Source organism: Mya arenaria, chromosome 16 (genome assembly GCF_026914265.1).
Source record: "Mya arenaria isolate MELC-2E11 chromosome 16, ASM2691426v1".
NCBI lineage: Eukaryota > Metazoa > Mollusca > Bivalvia > Myida > Myidae > Mya > Mya arenaria.
Genome location: NC_069137.1, coordinates 12,021,989 through 12,043,078, shown reverse-complemented (window position 1 = coordinate 12,043,078; position 21,090 = coordinate 12,021,989). Strand labels below are relative to the sequence as shown.

General features: G+C 33.2%; 1 protein-coding gene across 4 annotated transcripts in view; it reads right to left on the bottom strand.

The window, feature by feature from the left end:
• The window catches only part of LOC128222560 (uncharacterized), a 114,795-nt gene that overhangs the window by 25,879 nt on the left and 67,826 nt on the right, over positions 1 to 21,090 (bottom strand). For 3 of the 4 annotated variants that reach the window (XM_052931633.1, XM_052931631.1, XM_052931634.1), the window contains 2 exons: positions 4,811 to 5,019; positions 1,448 to 1,511 (listed from right to left, as the gene is read on the bottom strand). In XM_052931633.1, the coding sequence (XP_052787593.1) occupies positions 1,448 to 1,511; positions 4,811 to 4,843 (97 nt within the window). In that variant the 5' untranslated portion in view covers positions 4,844 to 5,019. Of the gene's footprint in view, positions 1 to 1,447; positions 1,512 to 4,810; positions 5,020 to 14,121; positions 14,259 to 21,090 lie in introns of those variants that run through there. The other variant, XM_052931632.1, reaches the window with a different exon arrangement.

Genomic DNA, 21,090 nt, shown 5'->3' with positions numbered 1-21,090 from the left:
ATTAATAGTACTAGACCGAACATCATCTACTCCATATTTACATTTTCTAAAAAATGCATTAAAAAGGGCAAAAAGAATGTTGTAAAATGTTTTTTACCAGAAGTAATAACAATCAAAGTAGTTATGCTTTCTCGATGGTTTTGAGCATATTTTTTTTCTAAAATTCTGGTCCCTCCCTTTCTCAAATAACCTCCAAATGATCTTCTATAATGTTACTAACTAGGTTATTTCATATTAGCCTAGTTATTTGTCCGACCTAAGCTGAATTGGCTTAGCCCGAATTTTACTTATTAATTATTACGTATAACAAATTATTGTTTTCAAATGATTCTGACTCCGAGAGGGAATATAGTTCGTCTTTGTTTGTTTTAATTGATGGATGTTAAAACAAGAATTTGGTTGGGTTAAGGGTACCTGTGCACCAGTTTAAACACCAGTTAAAGTTATATTTTGCTATAAATTCAGATGCATTCAAACATACAAAGCTACATTGTTGCATATGCCACCTGTCATAATATTTTTGATGCTGCGTTTCTCGTTCGGTATCTGTTAGGACTTGACAACTGTGCCTCTAAACGGGAAAATCGTTAAACGTGTGTCCATCTGGTGTCATTTTCGTGCAAGTATGACGCATGCATTAACGTTTTGCTTATCCCTTTAATTTTCTTTGAACTACGTTTTGGAGAGATTAGCATTTATAAATTATCATATAATGATACTATCTGGAAATATATTTCTCTAGAATTCATTTCAGTTAAATTTGAATTTGTTTAAAGCTAATTCTTTGTCAACTCATGTTCATTTACTGATATATAGATTAAATTAAAGACAATTATTTCTATTACGCTTGTTATTTATTGCATAATCCTGGTAATATTCCGTATTATATGAAATTGTATAATAATAGACACAAGAAAGTAGTTTCAGAGATTCGTAGCCATCAAAATTATTATCGTAAAGATACAATGGAACGAGGATTTCATGCCGAAATGTGTAGAAGAACTTCCGATTAACAAGAAAATCAAAAAAATCCAAAGGATGAGCGGAATGGATGCTATCAGTTGGGAATTTAGACATTACTATTAGTGAAATAGAAAATCCTACTGATTGTACTGTTAAAGCAACATTCTGTGTTGCATAAATGACTGCGATCGGACACAGGACTTAACACATTTGTCGGGATTGGCAATCATTGTCGGTGAGTGTCACAATGAAATCAAATATTTAATAATCAGCTTTTCTTACTTATTCTGTCAAGAATTGTATCCTAAAATAAAATATACACAAATTATATTGTGTTCTTTACACTGTTATCTCTGCAGAGTAACACTTTTGTCATTTCAAAATTAAGCCAACAGTTTCTGATGTCATGTATCAGATACCCATATTATTCAATCAACTTGATAGAGCTACTTAAGAAGAATAAAAATAATTTGCTTTAACTTACTTTCAGATGAGCTGGTATTTTCACTGAGGCTTTTGTAATGGGGGCTCGAAGCGGTTGCTATAGTCTGGAATAACAAAATTCATTTTTTATTCAAATAAGTTATATTTACACGCACTATTCGACGTTATCATTACGTATCAATGGAACATTGTACTTGCCTGCCAGGCATTTCTTACTTGCTTCATGAATAATTCTTATGGAGCTTTAATTTGTGTTGTGTTTGATGACCAACACATGAGGGTGTCAACCTTTTTGATGGGCTTGATTCCGGGCGCCGAAGCCTGTTATGTCGAATTCTTATGATAGAACAATTGAATTTAGAATGACAAAAAAACAAGAAAGCTAGCATAAATAATAGTAAAGATATGACCTGAATTTACAATAAAGTCGTCAATATGGCCCAATTTTTGAAGATTATAAAGGGCAACCCCCTAGCCCCTCTTATGAAGGTATGTTTTCTACGCTCTCAGATCCATCAACATTCAAAACTGTCAATCGTAGGAACTGTCGGTTGTTACGTATGGTAGTTTTTTACATAAAATATCATTATACTGGAATAGTGAATATAACTCAAAATCATATTTATTTTTTGAAATTACATTGCTTTTATTTCCTGAACCGTTTGGTATATAGCTATAATTGTAAATAGTATTGTTGTATATATACAACATGTTATGTTGATTATGCTGAATCTGAAGTGTATAAACTCACCAAAATTCAAAGCATGCTATGCAAGGAATTAAAGTGGATCGAACCGTCAATGATCACTATTTACTTCGACCGTATTTCCCAACAATCTTGCTCGTCATTTATATAGCATGTACTTATTTATATATATATACATATAATTTGTATAATATTTGAAATTTGTATAATTTTATTATATATATATAATTTGTTTTAACATGTATTGTAATAATGTAGGCATGAACAAAAAAACAACAAAGGATACTATTTGTCTTTATTATTACAGAAAAAGAGCTAGTATCAATATGTAAAGGACATGACTTCCTTATCAATAGCTGTGAATTTTGGTGTAATTAGTGTAATTTTATTTTTCATTAATTTAATAACATTATGAACGAACTTTAATTCGGATACACTAAATGCATACAACATATAAATTAGCATTTTTAGTTTTATTGAATTTGGTCTTTGACAGTGGTGATAAATGATAAGACAAATGCTTCACTGTAAGACAGAAATTTAGTTCATCAAGCGAGCACCATAAGGTTCATTTTTCGAGTGGTTGTTTTTCTTTAGATTTTCATCGATGTAAAATATATTCAGCTCTAACACTTAAACTTCACGGCCTCTAAACGCCAGCTCCACCACTTTACGGTGGTGCAAAGAAAAAGAGCTGTCGACACTTCCGTGGTGGAGCTGTGCCCTATGTTTACATGAACAAACGTTAGTATGATTTATATTTTATTTGATAATTTCATTTATCGGACATATTTCGAAAATCGGAGAATGTGGTACCGTGTAAGAACACTTCTACTGTAGGCTGGTTACTATTTCAATTCAATATTGTGCAAACTGTGGTGTCAGGAGCTTTTCTCCCGAATCGGACTTGTGCATATTTTGAGATCTGATTGCATAGCAAGTACATTTCGGTGCTTACACACCCCGTAAGAACATTCTCACGCATGCAAACATAACTGTTATGTATAGTACCTATGCCGGAACACAACAAAACTGATAAGCACTTCTTAAAAAGGATAAATGCACATATTTATAAAAGTGGTGGCGCTGTTGCCCTAGTGGTGGCGCTATCGAGTATGTTTTGCGCTTGAAGAAATATAGAATGTAAACGCTTTTGGAATGTATACAAAAGTTGCTATGTTTATCATTTATTGAACTTTATGCTGGTTATGCATACTACTTGCGGAAACAAAACTCTACGTAAACTACCTTAACCTTACTGAAAATTATTTGGAAAATAAATGGCTAGGTGCTGTTAATATTAGCATATAACTATAAGTATCTATCATGTGGGTCCGGTTATGAGAGAGGTATTCCTGCATACCGGACATGTGTTTCCGGTCATTTGACAAGTGCTGGAAAAACGCATCTTACACCTCCATGTAAGATTGAGTTATGCACCACAACGCGCTTCTTCTTATTTCTTTTATTGTATGGTTAATGAAAAGTACATTATTTCATTTCAATAAAGCGCAATCAATTATATAAGTATGCAATTATTTTAAATAGATAATAAATAATAGTAAAAATACGATTTAAATAGTTACTATTTGACATCAATAGTGATTTAACATTACTGCGCTCTATGACGTAAGTAAACAACGTTTAACGCGCTTTTTAGTAAAATGTACAATGGTGCGTTTTCTACCTCAATTCTTCCACAAATTGATAATTTTAGATATGCAAGAAAAAATATCAATCATGTTTTTCCGTCTTTCGGTCACGCTGCGTGGCCGGTAACTCGGCAAACCTCGTTACCGGCTTACGCGCGTGCACTCGGGTCGGATTTTCTATCCGTACCGGACACACATGATAGATACTTATTTTATATAATAATTAGTTATATGGTAAAATTAACAGCACCTAGCCGTTTGTTTTCGAAATAGTTTTCAGTAAGGTTAAGGTAGTTCGCGTAGAGTTTTGTTTCCGCAAGTAGTATGCATAACCAGCATAATGTTCAATAAATGATAAACATAGCAACTTTTGTATTCATTCCAAAATCATTAACTTTTTATATTACTTCAAGCGCAAAACATACTCGATAGCGCCACCACTAGGGCAACAGCGCCACCACTTTTATAAATATGTGCATTTATCCTTTTTAAAAAGTGCTTATCAGTTTTGTTGTGTTCCGGCATAGGTACCATACATAACAGTTATGTTTGCATGCGTGAGAATGTTCTTACGGGGTGTGTAAGCATCGAAATGTACCTGCTATGCAATCAGATCTCAAAATATGCACAAGTCCGATTCGTGAGAAAAGCTCCTGACACCACAGTTTGCACAATATTGAATTGAAATAGTAACCAGCCTACAGTAGAAGTGTTCTTACACGGTACCACATTCTCCGATTTTCGAAATATGTCCGTTAAATGAAATTATCAAATAAAATATAAATCATACTAACGTTTGTTCATGTAAACATAGGGCACAGCTCCACCACGGAAGTGTCGACAGCTCTTTTTCTTTGCACCACCGTAAAGTGTTGGAGCTGGCGTTTAGAGGCCGAGAACTTACGCTGAATTTTTTTTTTTTTGTTTAGTATATGCCTTAAAGGATATACTAAATGAATTATAATTGTAGGTTTTAAGAAAGATGCGCCAAATTGTATTTTAGAATTTAAATATTACTTTCACAAATATTTGAAGAATTACTCACCAAAATCTGTAAATATATAACCAAAGTGATCATCTTGTATTTGCATTTATACGTTCTGGTTCATTTTTTCTTTTGTATTGGTCGCCGTTGGTAAACCGGTCCTTTCCTCCTTATCTTTAGTGGGTGAGTGGTTTAAATAAAATTGTCCCTGTTTGTTGTTAAACACTTGCACTGGTATTCACAGCTTGTAGAGCATGGCCATACTTTCTCTGGTTTAAAAGGCAAGAAGATGAAAGATAATATTGAGAAGTCGATAAGTTAGCTCAGTTGAAAGAGGACAATACACACACGGTCAGAGGTTCGAATCCTACACCCATCGCATTTTTGGTAAATGAGTACCGTTATAGTTTTAGACGAATTCTATTTTTAAGAGAAGTAACACGAAATCGTCCAAGGCTAATATACAGAGAAGGCAAATTTGCTGCTATTTAAAAAAAAACATGCAAGTTTCTTGAAATTATCAAGCACAGCATGAAGTCTTTGACAAAATTGTAACTCATTTCAATACTTAGCTCGAAACAATCGAAAGTATGTCAACGTTAATAAAACTAGCATCACAATGAAATACATTTAAACATACGTTTTACTTGTCCAGAGCATTACATGAACACTACTAGTTAAACATCATGCAATGCTGTATAACAATAAAGGAGAATGTACTGTACAAAACCATATATCTTTTACCAGAGCAATGGCCATTGTAAACCTTTTCTTGTTTTCTTGACCGGAGCTAATTTGAATACTACTGGAAGGAAGTACGATGTTGTTTGGACGTTGTTGTGCCTGCTGGGTATTTGTTAAAGGTACGAACACAAAACATGTTGGAGAATTGGCTCGTCTCCGTGTTTTATTCAGCCAAGGTTTACATGTCTTCGCGAATTTAAAATCCAGATTTTGCAAGTTAATTTGCAGTTTTGAGGTGTTTGCTTTAAGACTATTCCATTTTCGTTTAAATTAAATTGTAACTAGTAAAATATCAATATCATCCATCGTTACTTTATTTGTTTTGTTACTGCTACATGCAGCTTGATATATTTTTCATAAAATGTTAGTATGCCTAGATTTCTTATCCTGGATTAAACTTTTAATGTTTGGAAAATGGATTAATATCAGCAGGTCAGTTGACGATGAAAAACAAATGTTGCGTGAAAAATTAGGAGTGCTTCCCCGTAGATATGTATTTCATTCAAGAAAGTACCTCTTAAGGTTCTGTGGAAATGGCGTTAAAAATATGGTGAGTTAATTTCAAAACCCTTTATTTTTTATAATTTTAAATACCATGTCCCGGGTGTCCAAGAGTTTGGTGCATTGTAAGATCGTAATATATTTCACTGAGTGAACACCAAAAAATATTTTAATGAGTTGCGTAGCCACAAATAAAGTATTTTCTTTTCGTTCAGTAGGTACAATATTTTGCGACCATACCCAGAAACCGTTTTATTTCTTATTATTTTATGCTAAAATGGTGTATTAAAAGACAATCAATTAAATTTTATTAGAACAAAAACGTGCGAAACTTTATGTGAATGTAACGTCATTTGAAAATCGAATATTTTCAAGTTCGACCACAAAAATCGAGTTTTCAAGTCGACATCGGATCAAAGTTACAATAGTTACATTGAGATACAGCAAATGTTTTGAAATATTGAAAAGTGTTTTTTTCTATGTCAAATATCGGATTACGCGGTTACATTGGTTACAACCGGTTCCATACGTTACATAGATATTTTTCAAAGTTCAATCTAAAAAAAACGAGTTTTTAAGTCGACATCTTATCAGAGTTAGACGGTTATAATAGTTACAATGAGTAACCGCAACGATTTTGTAATCTTTGAAAAAGTGTTGTTTTTTAATGTCTAATATCGGGTTACGCAGTTACATTGCTTACAACCGGTAAAATCAGTTACATCGAAAATTCACAAAGCTCAAACTCAAAATTCGAGTTTTAGGTCGACATCTCATTAGATTATTAACATTAGTTACATTGAGTTACCCAATCATATTGAGTAACACATGCCATAATACAACTATTTAAGGGCGTGTGCTAAATAATTAAGCTCAACAACAACAACAACAACAACAAAAACGACGACAACAACAACAATGTTTATGTTTAAAAATGGATGTTGACAACACATTAACGCCTTATTCAGTATTTTTTGCGCAGATGTGTTGCACTTGAGAGCAAAAATTAAAGTATCTCCTAATAGAAAAAATATATATTTGCCAACTGGTACATGTATCGAGCGTAATTTCCTAAATTTTTGTTCGTCAGTCTGGAGTAGTTAAAAAGTTATCATACTTTCAATCACAGTAGGGCAATCTGTTGCGGACACTACACACTTACATTGTTATACATCTATTTTTTCAGCTGTAATCATTAACCAGCACTTTTAATTGTCTAATCCATTGAAGAAATTCATTTGCCAAATATAAAACCCAACTTGGTGGTTGTTCATTGATTGTTTGTGAATATTTTGTCTAGCTGGATGTTATTTACTTCTTGCAATTTATTTTAGTTGTAAGTCTACATTTATTTATATATTTTAAAAGGAGGCAGGTAAACCTGGGCTGCTCATGATGTTAACTGTAAAAGTGTACTTCAAGAACAAACACAAACATTTGAGGTGTTAAGCTATGCATTTATTTGAAATTAAAAGAATATCAATACCACTATTTTGTTGCGGACACTACAGTTTGAACACCAGAAATGTATTTCTTACAAATAAAATAAAATATGTATTTAAGAGATGTTTTTGTTAAATTTTCAAAGTACATTTAAACCCACAGTAAATTTTAGACCTAGTTCATGAGCTTCCATTTGGTGTTTATCAATTTATGCATACTGTATCATGAACAGACCAAACTATCTTTTTACATAATCAAAATTATATGGCTTAATTACGCATTCTGTCCAATGTGCTTCCTCCAGAGACAATTAAACACCTATTTAACAAATAGAAACAAAGTGGAGAAAGCAACTTTCAACAGTAAAACTGTAACAAAAGTCATAGAAACATACATGCCATGTTGCGGACACTACACATTTAAACGCCTAACGCTAAGTAACTTGTAACTGGAGAAATAACAATATTTCTTGTACATAACTTTCATCTTTACTTTAACAAGTTCAAAACTTACATGTTATAATAACAAAATTGAGAAAAAAGTAAAGAATATTCAGAGATATAAGAGATTCAGTATCAGTCTTTGTTAATTTCTTTGGGTATTTTTCCGAACAGGAAGTTGTTGATACTTTCAGCGACTAGTGCTGCATTGCAGCAGATCTGGCAGAGGCAGCATCTTTTATTTGTTTCACTAACTTTTCTCACATTTTTTGGCTTTAACAGATAAAATGTTGTTCGGCCTATTTTCTAGTCTGGATATTTCTTCAAGAAGGCTTGATGGGCTTCAGTTATTGTTGCTGTCATGATAAACTTTGGCTGGCATTCTTTTGTCACATCTTCCTTATTTGGAATACAGCGGCTTACTTTTCCTGATATAAAAAACTCTTTTACCATAGCTCTTGTGTCAGCTGTTATCTTGCCTGCTTTTGCTTTTCTTACTCTGTTACTCAACCAGCATTGATTTTGTCTTTCAGTGTTTTTGATCAAATGTGAGTTTTGAATTGTTTTCCTCTGTCTACAGATAGAGTTGGGATCTCTAATCATAGAAGTACTTGGGGTTTACCTATAAGTTTATTCTTATTTGTTTTATTGTAAAACTTCCTCAAGTTAATGCATATTTTGATAAGATTTACCTTTTGTGTTTTTTCTTTATTTAGGATTGTTGGGACGAGAGTGAGTTTTGTGACATAAACTTGTTAAAACCCCCAGTAAATTTACATTTTACTGACCTTTTCAAGGCGGTACCTAACAATCCTTGATAAAGGTACCTAGTTTTTAAATATAGTATGTATGCACTGTGCTATTTGTGGAGTTCTATGTTTCTTGTTTGTGAATTTTGTGTTTATGTTCTATGTCGTTGGCGTTTACCCAGTGCCATTTAACCGGGTTTTTGTTGAAACTTTTTGCTACTGAGATTGTTTCTATAGTTTTTGGCATGAATATTCATCTGAAATGTTCTTTTCTTTTTCAGTTTAGTTGCGCGTTCATTCACAAAGTAGGCTAGTGTTTTCTTGGCATGTTTCTTTTCCCTTTTTTGCGTACTTTGACTTTGACCTACTTGTGTACTATTTAGACAAGATACAGTTTCCAGTACAGATTCTCCAATGACAGCCATTTCTCTTAATTTTGGAGAAGTAAGAATCTTTGAGTAGCTCATTTGTTGATAATGATGATGTGGCTAGTTTCTCTACCAGTCTTGCTCTTTTTGCCAGTGTGGTTGATAGGGCTCTTTGACTCGGTTCAAAGCACTTCAAAGCACGGTGTTCAGACCACCTGGATGTGAAGGGAAATTTTGCACTACTGGTGTTTTCCTTTACTTTATGAATGTTAGTGTTATTTTGAGTTCCTACTAGAATGTCCTTATTGTTTTCATTTTAGCATTGAAGATCAATGTTATTTTCAGTTTGTACTTTTCTAATGGGTTGTCCTTGTTTTGTGCTACTTTCTTTAAGTTTTAATCTCAAATGCCAATTTTGTGTTTTTAACACTGCTCTCTGCTTTCTATCTTCTGCTTGCTTCCCCTTTAGTGATATAACCATCTTTTTGCCGTACTGTTTTTGTTATTATTTATTGTTTTATGTATTTTCTGTTGCTTCTTTTAGCCCTATACCTTTGCATTTCCTCACACTTTTTATCTTCAGTTCCCTTTTCAATGTTTCATTATAACTAGCATGTTCTTTCTGTTTAGCAAGTTCACGTTTCTTTCTTTCTCTATCTCTTTGTTTCGATTGTTCATTTTTATTTTTGACTAGTTTTAACTTTGCATGACATTTCCTACATATCTCAGTGCTAGTCATTGGTTTAATTGAAAAGTAATCGTCCATTTTTAATAAAATATAAAACATACTGGGCACGAACTATTTTGGGAAAGGAAAAAGTACAAGCTTTAAGTATAAAATTGCCATAATATTATAGATTTAATAATAAAATATAGGCATGTTATACCTCGTTGTCGAGCAAAATACATCCTTCATCTATATAAAACACACCGTTGAATATTCAGTAGTGTCTTAAAAACATAAGTATAACAAAGCTTCATTCTGTGCACGCAAAATATACTGAATAAGGCGTAATGCTATCTCAACGTTGTGTTTGATCATATCAACACATTTTCCCCGCACCAAACACTTTAAGACGGTTAAGTTTCGCAAAAAAGGGAAATAAAAACATACCTTTTCAACTAGTTAAGTCATAAAAGTTTATATAGTGAAAGTACCTTGTTATTTTGTAATGTACTGCCAGTATACAATCGCTTTTTCTGTGACTTAAGTGTAATTGTCATATTTTTATGAATGAATGTTTCTTAGAATACCCATGACTATCAAAAAGATCCACCATCATGGTATTGTTTGTTTAACATATTTATTGCATTTCATGGACTGAACACCGAAAAATGGACCTATTATTCAGGTATAATATTTGATATGTCAAGCCCACAAAATCGATTGTTAACGTCCTGACGTTCCTAAAATAACGCCACTAAGTGTTTCACAAGCTAACTGCGACCTGACGTTGCATTGGGAGAGATCACAACGATGTACCAATTTGAACCGTTTTAAGGTATCTGAAGTGCAAATAAGTTTGTCAGTTCATTAAACCACTGGTGATAATGTTTAATGTTGATGCATTGTTACCCCATTATTGGAAAGGTCATTGCTTACTGCTTACTATTATCGGAAATGAATGACAGGAACAACAAACTAGATAAAGTTTCACAATACATGTACATATAGATCATAGATTAAACTTATGCTTTAATTTGTTGTAGCCTATTCATAAATGATACTGTAGAAACAACTTAGCAACATACTCCAAAATGCGATGTAAACGATGTAACCGGTTGTAATCAATGCAGCTCGATATTAGACAAAAAATCAAACACTTTTTTTTCAATTTGTTTGAAAAACCAATCTGATTGTAACTATTGTATTCGTATAACTTTGATAAGATGTCGAACCGAAAACTTTTTTGATTTTAAACTTTTGAACCGCGTAACCCGGTATTTGACATTTAAAAAAAACTCTTTCAAATTTTGAAAACCAATCACGTTACTCATTGTAACTGTTGTAACCGCATAACTCTAATCAGATGTCGATCTTAAAACTCGATTTTAAAGTAACAACTTTGAAAATTTTAGATGTAACCATTGTAACTCGTTGTAGCCAATATAACGGCGTAACCCGATATTTGACATCATCAAAAAATCATTTCTTCCAAATTGCTGTAACTCATTGTAACTATTGTAACCGTATAACTCATGTCGACACGAAAACTCGTTTTTTGATGCTGAACTTTGATTTTCTTTCAATGTATTCATTATGCTAGGAATATTTGCCTGTAACTCTTGTAACCATAATGTGAGAAGGTTTACACAACTCGAAGCTCTCATTTTATTGGCCGATTTCTGGCGCTAATTGACTTCTCACCATTTTATAACCTATAGTGAAATTACGAAATTTGTCTTAAATCGGTCAATAAAACATATATCAGCTTAAAATTTCAGCACTTTATTTCTAAAGAATGGAACATTCTGAAAATGTCATTTTCCTCAACAAGACCTATTTTCGCAGACTAGGTCACATTAAAGTTTATCATTTAGACGTAGAAATAGGCACTTTATACAGACTTTGGTTAACCCAGTATTACAAGCGGCGCAAGAAATTTTAAAGGGCGTTAAAGTGTGAATCACCGTTCAAAGCAATGTTATTTATGACAATCTTTACATCAATAACACGCCATAAATCCCAAATAATTTGATAAACTGGAAACTACTTATAATAAATAAATGAGTATAACTTCTGTTATACAAAATCTGCATTTTAAACTGTATTGAGAAAACAAGAAACTTTGACAATCTACGGAACATTTACAAATCGTGTTTAGATTAGGTGCAGTTCAAGATATACGTTGCATCTTTACTTCATAGCTTGGACTATGAACTCTTAAGAATTTTATTTTGATTTTCTAATTTTGCTTTAATTTCAAAGTTACAAGCACTTACCCTATAAACAAAAATCAAACAATTCGTATAAACTTAGTCCCGAACAATGACTCCTTCTATTTCCATATAAAATATACTGAAGCTGCATCGGAACCTAAATAAGTCGAAGAGTCGAGCACCATAACCGGTCCCAAATACACAAATCATGCACAAAACCTTATTTCTCTCTCGAGGTCATAAATTTTACACATTTTCCAAGATGTGTAAAACCGTTTAACACTGTTTACGCATGACCGCTATTAGTTGATAAGGGCATTTGAGAAGATATTTATGAGAAGTCAAATACGAGAAATTAATTGTGAGAAATGCAAATGAGTCATGAAGGTGAGGGACACCTACGGCTCCAGTTCCGACAACGAAGACGACCAGTAAGAAAACGAAGTTTCCATCCGACAACCACCAACGACAGCCGACGAAGCCATGGATGCTCTTGAGATTGTCAGAAGGTTCTTTCAATTCACCGCCGTTGTTGACCGTGATCTACAGGCGCTCTGTTCGCTGTCACGCCATTGTACGATTCAACGATTTCGCGAGGCAGTCAACATATGCCATTTAGAAATCCTTAATTTGTCGAAACTTATATCTGACTAATGCCATAATATGCACTGCAATAGTTCAATATTGCTTGTTTATGTGGGTTTTTTTTGTAAAAATAAACTTTGAGAATATGAGCGATTTTCCAAAACGCAATGCATAATCGGTGTCGAAGTAAACATACGGTTCTGTCCCCTTGACGTTTTAGCTCGGACCCGGCGTTCACGAGCGATCTCAGTTTTACTGTGGGCAATATTGATAAAAACAAAACAAAAGTGTATCAAGGTATTAAAGTGACACTCTTATTCAAAATAAATACATACACATGTATAACAAACATAAATGTTGAGTGATAAACCGTTTACTACTAACTAAGTAATGTAATTATGGAAAATTACTGAAATCACGATTATAACCGTGTTTTTAACAGCTGAACACCTAAAGTTATTAAAAGATTTGAGTGCTAATATATTTGCGGTGATCTACTATCGTCTCATGAGGTAGAAATACCGTGTTTTCTGCACCTTTATTTTAAATTTAACTCGATATCCTTCATATAAACCATTGTTTTCGACATTCATTCATCATTCGTGGTATATTAGAACATTTGTATTAATTGCGGAAAATCTTATTTGGGAGTAAGAGTACATCTTTAAATGCATAAACGCTTTATTGGGATATATAATATATATCCCCAATTTTCCGAAGATGTGCATGGTATATGGTAATACATACATAAAAATGAATATTTACAAACATAATACACATTTGATAGACAGAAATGACGGGAAGTCACAGTAACATAAATTGCAACAAGTTTGTTTCACGCACATAACGTTGGTCTCATTTATATTTAATAATTTAGCCGCTGCACTCAGGTCTGATATTACAGACGATTAAGAACAATGGTAATGCATCGGCTAAAATCAATAGACAGTTTCCTATTAATTTAATCAATATCTCTTCGTAAGCGGAATAGAAATAGCTGTTTTAGGATTAGCTCATTTTGTCGAGTGGCATTGTCATTGGTGAACTGCACGCATCGTAATGCGTCTTAGTTAAATAAATCATTGCATAATTTAGCATAGTTGATAAGAAAGTCCGGGTATAATTGTACATCCAGTACCTTTATCAAATGTTCGTCGATTTTGCCAAGTGTGTGTAGAATGAATAACTGTCTCGATATCGTATTAAGTAAGTCATACATCGGTCCATTCAATCTTCTACTCGCCTCCAGGAATAAAGGTCGCCAATAGCTAATGTTATTTGAGCAACACTCGAACATCAAGTGCTCGAGCTCCTGGCTGCATTGTCGATGATGCATTTTGAGATATTTTACTCGAATTTCCATTTTATTATGCGAAATATATATTGTCGTATTACACATGTTAACGTGTCATTTTAAAAAGAGCATAAAAGGTTTCCATGTTTCTTTGAAAAATAATATATTTTTCACTAATACATTTCCGTTTCTTAAAAACTGTGACGGAAAATCTTGAGATAAAATTTGCCTTGTCAACATCATGATTTATGTCGTTTATTTCAAATATTACCAAGTTTTAATTTTTAACATGTATGTATAATAGAGTTTTTGATATTGATGCATTCTGTTGACTTTAGATTTATTAAAGTAATAAAACAGTATTTACCAAATCTTCCAATTACGAGGACATCCCTGTTAAATCCAATGTTGATATCAAAGCAAACTTATCTTTATATATAAATTTCTCATTATGCGAATCATGCACGAGCTCGGTTAACAATTAACGATTGCATTGCAGTCTCCCGTCAATAGCACAACCACACTATTATATGGATACTTCCATCGTTGGGTGACGTGTTTGTAATGATATCTTACCGCAATTGATTGCGCCCTCAAGTTACAGTCTGGATGTATGATAATTATTTTGTGAATACATAAAGCAAGTTAAATTATTACACAATAATATAGTTAAAATTCTGCACAAAATACCATAAGAAAGAAACTGCAAAAAACTTTATTGATATATGCGCAAAATCAAACGTGCAAACAAAACTTCACAAAATCTTCTCCCAAATACAGCAAGACAAGATATGCCAAGATGCACATGCGATGCAACTTCACAAAAGCATGTGCACAAACACAGCACAAGACAATTGTCTACTGAACAAATGCATGTGCCAAAGTACTTCATAAAATACATGTGCCAAAACAACTTCACAAGTGCATGTTCGGAAATACAGCACATACTTCATGTGCCAATAAAATTGCACAAAAGCATGTTCTAAAATTCTGCACAAAAACGGGCGAAAGCAACTTCACAAATACAATGCACAATAAATAATGATTAAGAACAAATCCATTATATTTTGCTGGTTTTAATCGCCTTCTATTAGCATACTTCAAAACAGATTATTCAATGATCATTAAAAGTATTGAGTTGCCGATATAGTTTCCAATTTGACTGCTTACGGGCAGAATGTTTTAGTATAATATGTTTTATTCATAGAAGGGTTGGGTATTGATTTGTTTCAGATGACTCATTCAAATACATGGTAACGTAGTCTGAGTGCAATTTGAATAAAAATACCATTTGTCTAAACATATAACACCTTATTATTTGCAGCGTTTGTAAAATATTTTGCACTATATTAGTTAATAGGAAGCAAATATGTAGATGTTGAAGTTTATCATGATTTATAACACCCATACATAAGGCTTATATAATAGAATAAAAAAACATTTTTTGTTTTCATTTCAAACATTATAAAGTTATCCTATTATGTATTCCATAGGTTAAAAAAAACATTGCAAGAACCTAACTTTATCTCCAATAGCTAACAATGATCAATATTGAACTAAAAGTGAACATCAATGAACTAACAATGATCAACCTAGAACTTAAAATAAACATCAATGAACTAGCAATGATCAACCTTGAACTTAAAATAAACATCAATGAACTAACAATGATCAACATTGAACTTAAAATAAACATCAATGAACTAACAATGGCCTATTATGTATTCCGTAGGGTAAGAGAAACATTGCAATAAACTAACATTAAGTCCATTGATCAATATCGAACTATTAATGATCAACATTGAACTAACAATAATCATCATTAACCTAACAATGATCAACATTGAATTAAAAATAATCATAATTAACCTTACAATGAACAACATTAAACTAACAACGATCACATTAAAATAAAAAAGACCAAATTTAGACTAACAATTGTCAACATTAAAATAAAAATGATCATTATTGAAGTAACAATAATCATCATTGAACTAACACTCATAAACAATCATCTAACAATGATCCCCATTGATTAATAAAAACCTCAATAGATGTAACAAAGATCAATATTGAACTGACAACGATCACCATTATGCAAACAATGATCATCATTGATCTAACAATAATCGCTATTGAACTAACAATAAACATAATTAATATATTAGTGATCATCACTGAACAAACAAGGAGCATCATTGAACAAACAAGGATCATCATTGAACTAACAAGGATCATCATTGAACAAACACGGATCATCATTGAACTAACAAGGATCATCATTGCACAAAAAAGGATCATAATTTAACCAACAAGGAACATCATTGAACCAACAAGGAACATCATTAAACTAACAAGAATAATCATTGAACAAACAAAAGTTATCATTGAACTGACAATGATCATCATTGAACAAACAAGGATCATAATTGAACTACCAAGGATCATCATTAAACAAACAAGGATCTTCATTGAACAATCAAGGAACATCATTAAACTAACAAGGATCATCATTGAACAAACAAGGACCATCATTGAACTAACAAGGATCAACATTGAACAAACAAGGATCATTACTGAACTAACAAGGATCATCATTGATTAAACAAGGATCATCATTGAACAAACAAGGACCATCATTGAACTAACAATGATCAACATTGAACAAACAAGGATCATTACTGAACTAACAAGGATCATCATTGAACAAACAAGGACCATCATTGAACTAACAATGATCAACATTGAACAAACAAGGATCATTACTGAACAGACAAGGATCATTATTGATTAAACAAGGATCATCATTGAACAAACAAGGACCATCATTAAACTAAAAAGGATCATCATTGAACTAGTATTGATCATCACTGAACAAACAAGGATCATCATTGAACAAACAAGGATCATTATTTAACTAACAAGGATATGATCATTATTGTTTAAACAAGGATCATCATTGTTTAAACAAGGATCATTATTGAACAAACAAGGATCATCATTGAACAAACAAGGATCATCATTGAACAAACAAGGATCATCATTGAACAAACAAGGATCATCATTGAACAAACAAGGATCATTATTGAACTAACAAGGATCATCATTGAACAAACAAGGATCATCATTAAACAAATAAGGATCATTGTTGAACTAACAAGGATCATCATTGAACAATCAAGGATTATCATTGAACAAACAAGGATGATCATTAAACAAACAAGGATCATCATTGAACTAACAAGGAACGTCATTGAAAAAACAAGGACCATCATTGAACTAACAAGTATTATCATTAAATAAACAAGGATCAACATTGAACAGACAAGGATGATCATTAAACAAACAAGGATCATCATTGAACAAACAAGGATCATCATTGAACTAACAAAGATCAACATTGAACAAACAAGGATCATATTTGAACAAACAAGGACCATCATTGAACTAACAAGAATTATCATTGAACAAACAAGGATCATCATTGAACTAACATTGCTCATCACCGAACAAACAAAAATCATCATTGAACAAACAATGATCATTACTGAACTAACAAGGATCATCGTTGAACTAACATTGAACACTTTTATACTGACGATAATCACCATTTAACTAACACTAATTAATACTGAACCAGAAATGATCACTTCTGAACTAACCGCGATTATAATTGTAATGGAATATTTATGTATTTGCACTTCACCATTCTTCCTTCAATTTGCATATGAAAACATACACTAATATTTAAATGAGAAAATCATGATTGATACATTTGGTCTACCGACTCAATTAGCAAGAATAGTCAATTTCTGGTCAAATATGATATACGAGTTCAATAACGGTGAACTTAAGTTAAATATAATCTACAAATAACGGTAAAACTCTGGTCATATATGATCTACAAAAAATGTCATAGTTTTTAATAAGTGCTTTTTACTATCACCATGCCGAACTATTTATATATTTCTAACACAACCAACAGTGACGGTGTCTGATACATGTTTAATGTTTGTATTGCTATAGCGTGTCCTCTCTTGATTGGTGGGTGTTTCCTGACACGTGTGTCTATAAAAAGAATATTGGTATAAGTGTATACTCCCTGTAGTTAGCATTGTTTTACTATCAATGCACTTTGTATTGAAGATTTATTGTTGCCGATATACATGTTCTCCAGTTGCTTTGTTTGCAAATGGTTATACACAATTTTCTTCATGGCGTAAACCTTTGAGCATCAAACGTAGGAAAACACAAATGCCATCCACCAGTTAAGGAAAACGTACTATTAACGTTTCACGATCCTAGGCCTATGTTAACTGTTTAGAGTAATCGCACTCACAATCTTTCCAGCATAACTGTGACGCGTTTGATCTCGTTATCCTAGACAAAAGTCAGAATTCTTCTTCTTTTTTACTTCCTGTATTTTACTGATATTTCTTTCACTTATCCATTTCCTTACCTTTTTCTTATTTATATTTATCGACAAATACTTATCAAGTTTATGTGATCGTGGAAAACTTTACTAATGTTGTTACAACTTGTGTTCAACCCATTTGCGTTTTGTGTACTGTATACACCCATTGTTGTAAATACCGATCATGTTGAAAGACAAAAAGGAAACAAAATAAGTTTTAGATCATAAAAGTGCCCATATATTGGTCGGATACGACTTTTTAGTGAAGCTCCATCGATCCGAACCGTTTTCGTTTTATTATTCAGGGAAACGCTGCAAAAGTATCATAATATTTAAAACATATTGCCTACCGACTCACTGACGCTTTCAGAGTCATCCACAGTTTAAGTGCAAAATAACAGTGAGGTTTTGTGGTCACGTTGCCTTGTTTAAACGGACTAAAAGTTATTGAGTCGACATTTTTTCATTTATACCAGCCATATACGTAAAATGAAAGAAAACACGGTAAATTGGGGCAACCCAAAGAGTTTGGTATTAAAGTTCATTGAGTTTATTGACTTTAATTTTTAACTTGTCTGTACATGTTAAAAAAACGGAAAACTGACGTTTGATTCTAACCCTAAAATCTGCTTCCCGCCGAACGACATTCTCACCTTAGTGAGCAGGTTTTTGTTTAATAAATCTTGTTATCACCTGTTTGCTATCCCTTAACCATTGACTTGCACTACAATCCCCTCCCGGGAATTTAATGGTCGAAATTCTACAGTTTCATGTGACCTGTTTGTAAACCTATGCACCAAGAGTGTGTGCATGCGTGAATGTGTGCGTGCGTGTGTGTGTGTGTGCGTGTGAGCATCAGTGCGCGTTTGTGCGTGTGGTTGTTTTTGTGTGTGTGTATGTGTGTGTGTGTGTGTGTGTGTGTGTGTGTGTGTGCATGTGCGTGTGCGTGTCTGAGTGTGTGCGTGTGTGCGTGTGCGTGCGCGTGCGGGCGTGCGTGCGTGCGTGCGTGCGTTTGCATGTGCGTGAATGTGTGCGTGCGTGTGTGTGTGTGTGTGAGAGAGAGCGAAAAACTATATACATATTACAAAACACTTTAATCGCGTATGCCCTTTTATCTCATTGCCAGTCATTCACTCATTAGCTACCCAGTGGTTCACCAAGAACTAGCCTAAGGTAGTTTTGTAACGAAATGGCCATATATCTTACTGTCAGTCAGTCGCTCATTACCTATTCAGAGCTTCACCACGAACAAGCCCTAGATAGTTCTGTAATGGTATGACCTTATATCCCACTGTTAGTTTTATTCGCTCATTACCTATCCAGTGTTTCACCACGAACTAGCCATAGGTAGCTCAGTAATGGTCTGTCCTTGTATCTCACTGTCAGTCATTCACTCATTAGCTATCTAGTGTCTCACAACGAACTAGCCTAAAGTACTTTTAAAATCACATGACCTTATTTATTACTGTCAGTCAGTCGGTCATTAGCTATCCAGTGTCATCACGAAACATCCTGAGGTAGTTAAGTAATTATTTAGCCTTATATCCTACAGTCAGTCATTCACTCATTACCTTTTTATTGTCTCACCACGAACTAGGCTAAGGTTATTATGTTATGATATGGCCTTATATCTTACAGTCAGTCATTCACTCATAACATGTGAGGGATTCTTAAGGGAGCTTTGTAATAATATGGCCTTATATCTCACTGGCATTCAGTCGCTCATAATTGATCCAGTTTTAAATTTTGATATTTTGTAAAGAATTTACACATTTGTCTTTATTTTTTTAAAGTGCACTGTTACACCATACCTGAAAACCACGGTGCTAAGCATCGGACCATAATACTTCTAGCAAAAGTAGCAGAAGGAAACGTCTTGTTTCTAATATTGTACCATATAATTATATTGTTTATTGAATCAGTAAGGACAACATTTTCAAAAAAAAACGTGCGGGAAAAAAGATGCTATTTGCGCAGATAGAAACAAATAAATATTTATTTAAAGTTAATATAAATTGAATGCATTATGATGTTAAAATCTGATGGAATCATTAACGGTCAAATTAAAAACAAGAGGGCCATGATGGCCCTAAAACGCTAACCCTTGCAAAGGGCCATAACTCTGTCATAAATCATCAATTAAAAATGTTTAAACATATCTTTACTGTTGACAATGCCTTGTTTTATATTTGTAAAGGTCATGTAGTGAAGCTACGTGTTAAGTTTCATTGAATTTTGCCTGGTAGTTCCTGAGATATTTTTAAAAAAATACAGTAAGTCGGCCATTTTGTTGTTGTTGTTGTTGATTAATCTCAATGCCTTGTTGTATTTTTGTAGAGGGTCATGCAAAAAGGCTTCCTGTTATGTGTAGTGAATTTGGTCTTGAAGTTTCAGAAGAGATGGGTTTTTTAAAGCAAAACAGGAAGTTGGCCAGATTGGTGTTGTTGTTGATCAATCATGACCCCTTGTTGTATCAAGGAAAGTTTCTGTAAAGTTTCATTAAATTGATGTTTCTTTAAAGCAAAACAGGGAGTTGGCCATTTTGATGTTGTTGCTGATGTTGTTGTTGTTGATGATCAATCGTAACCCCTTGTTGTGTTTTTGTAAAGTTTCATTGAATTTGGAGTGGTAGTTTCAGAGAAGATGCTTTTAAAAAGCATAAAAGGAAGCCAGCCATTTTGGTGTTATTGCTGTTATTGTTGTTGTTGTTGTTGTTGTTGATCAATCGTAACTCCTTGTTGAATTTTTGTAGATAGTCACCCAAGTAATCCTCCTGTAAAGTTTCATTCATTTTGGCTTGTTAGTTTCAGAGGAGATGTTTTTTAAAGAAAAACAGGAAGTCGGCCATTTTGTTGTTGTTGTTGTTGATTAATTGTGACCCCTTGTTGTTTTTTCGTAAAGAATCAACCAATGAAGGTTCCT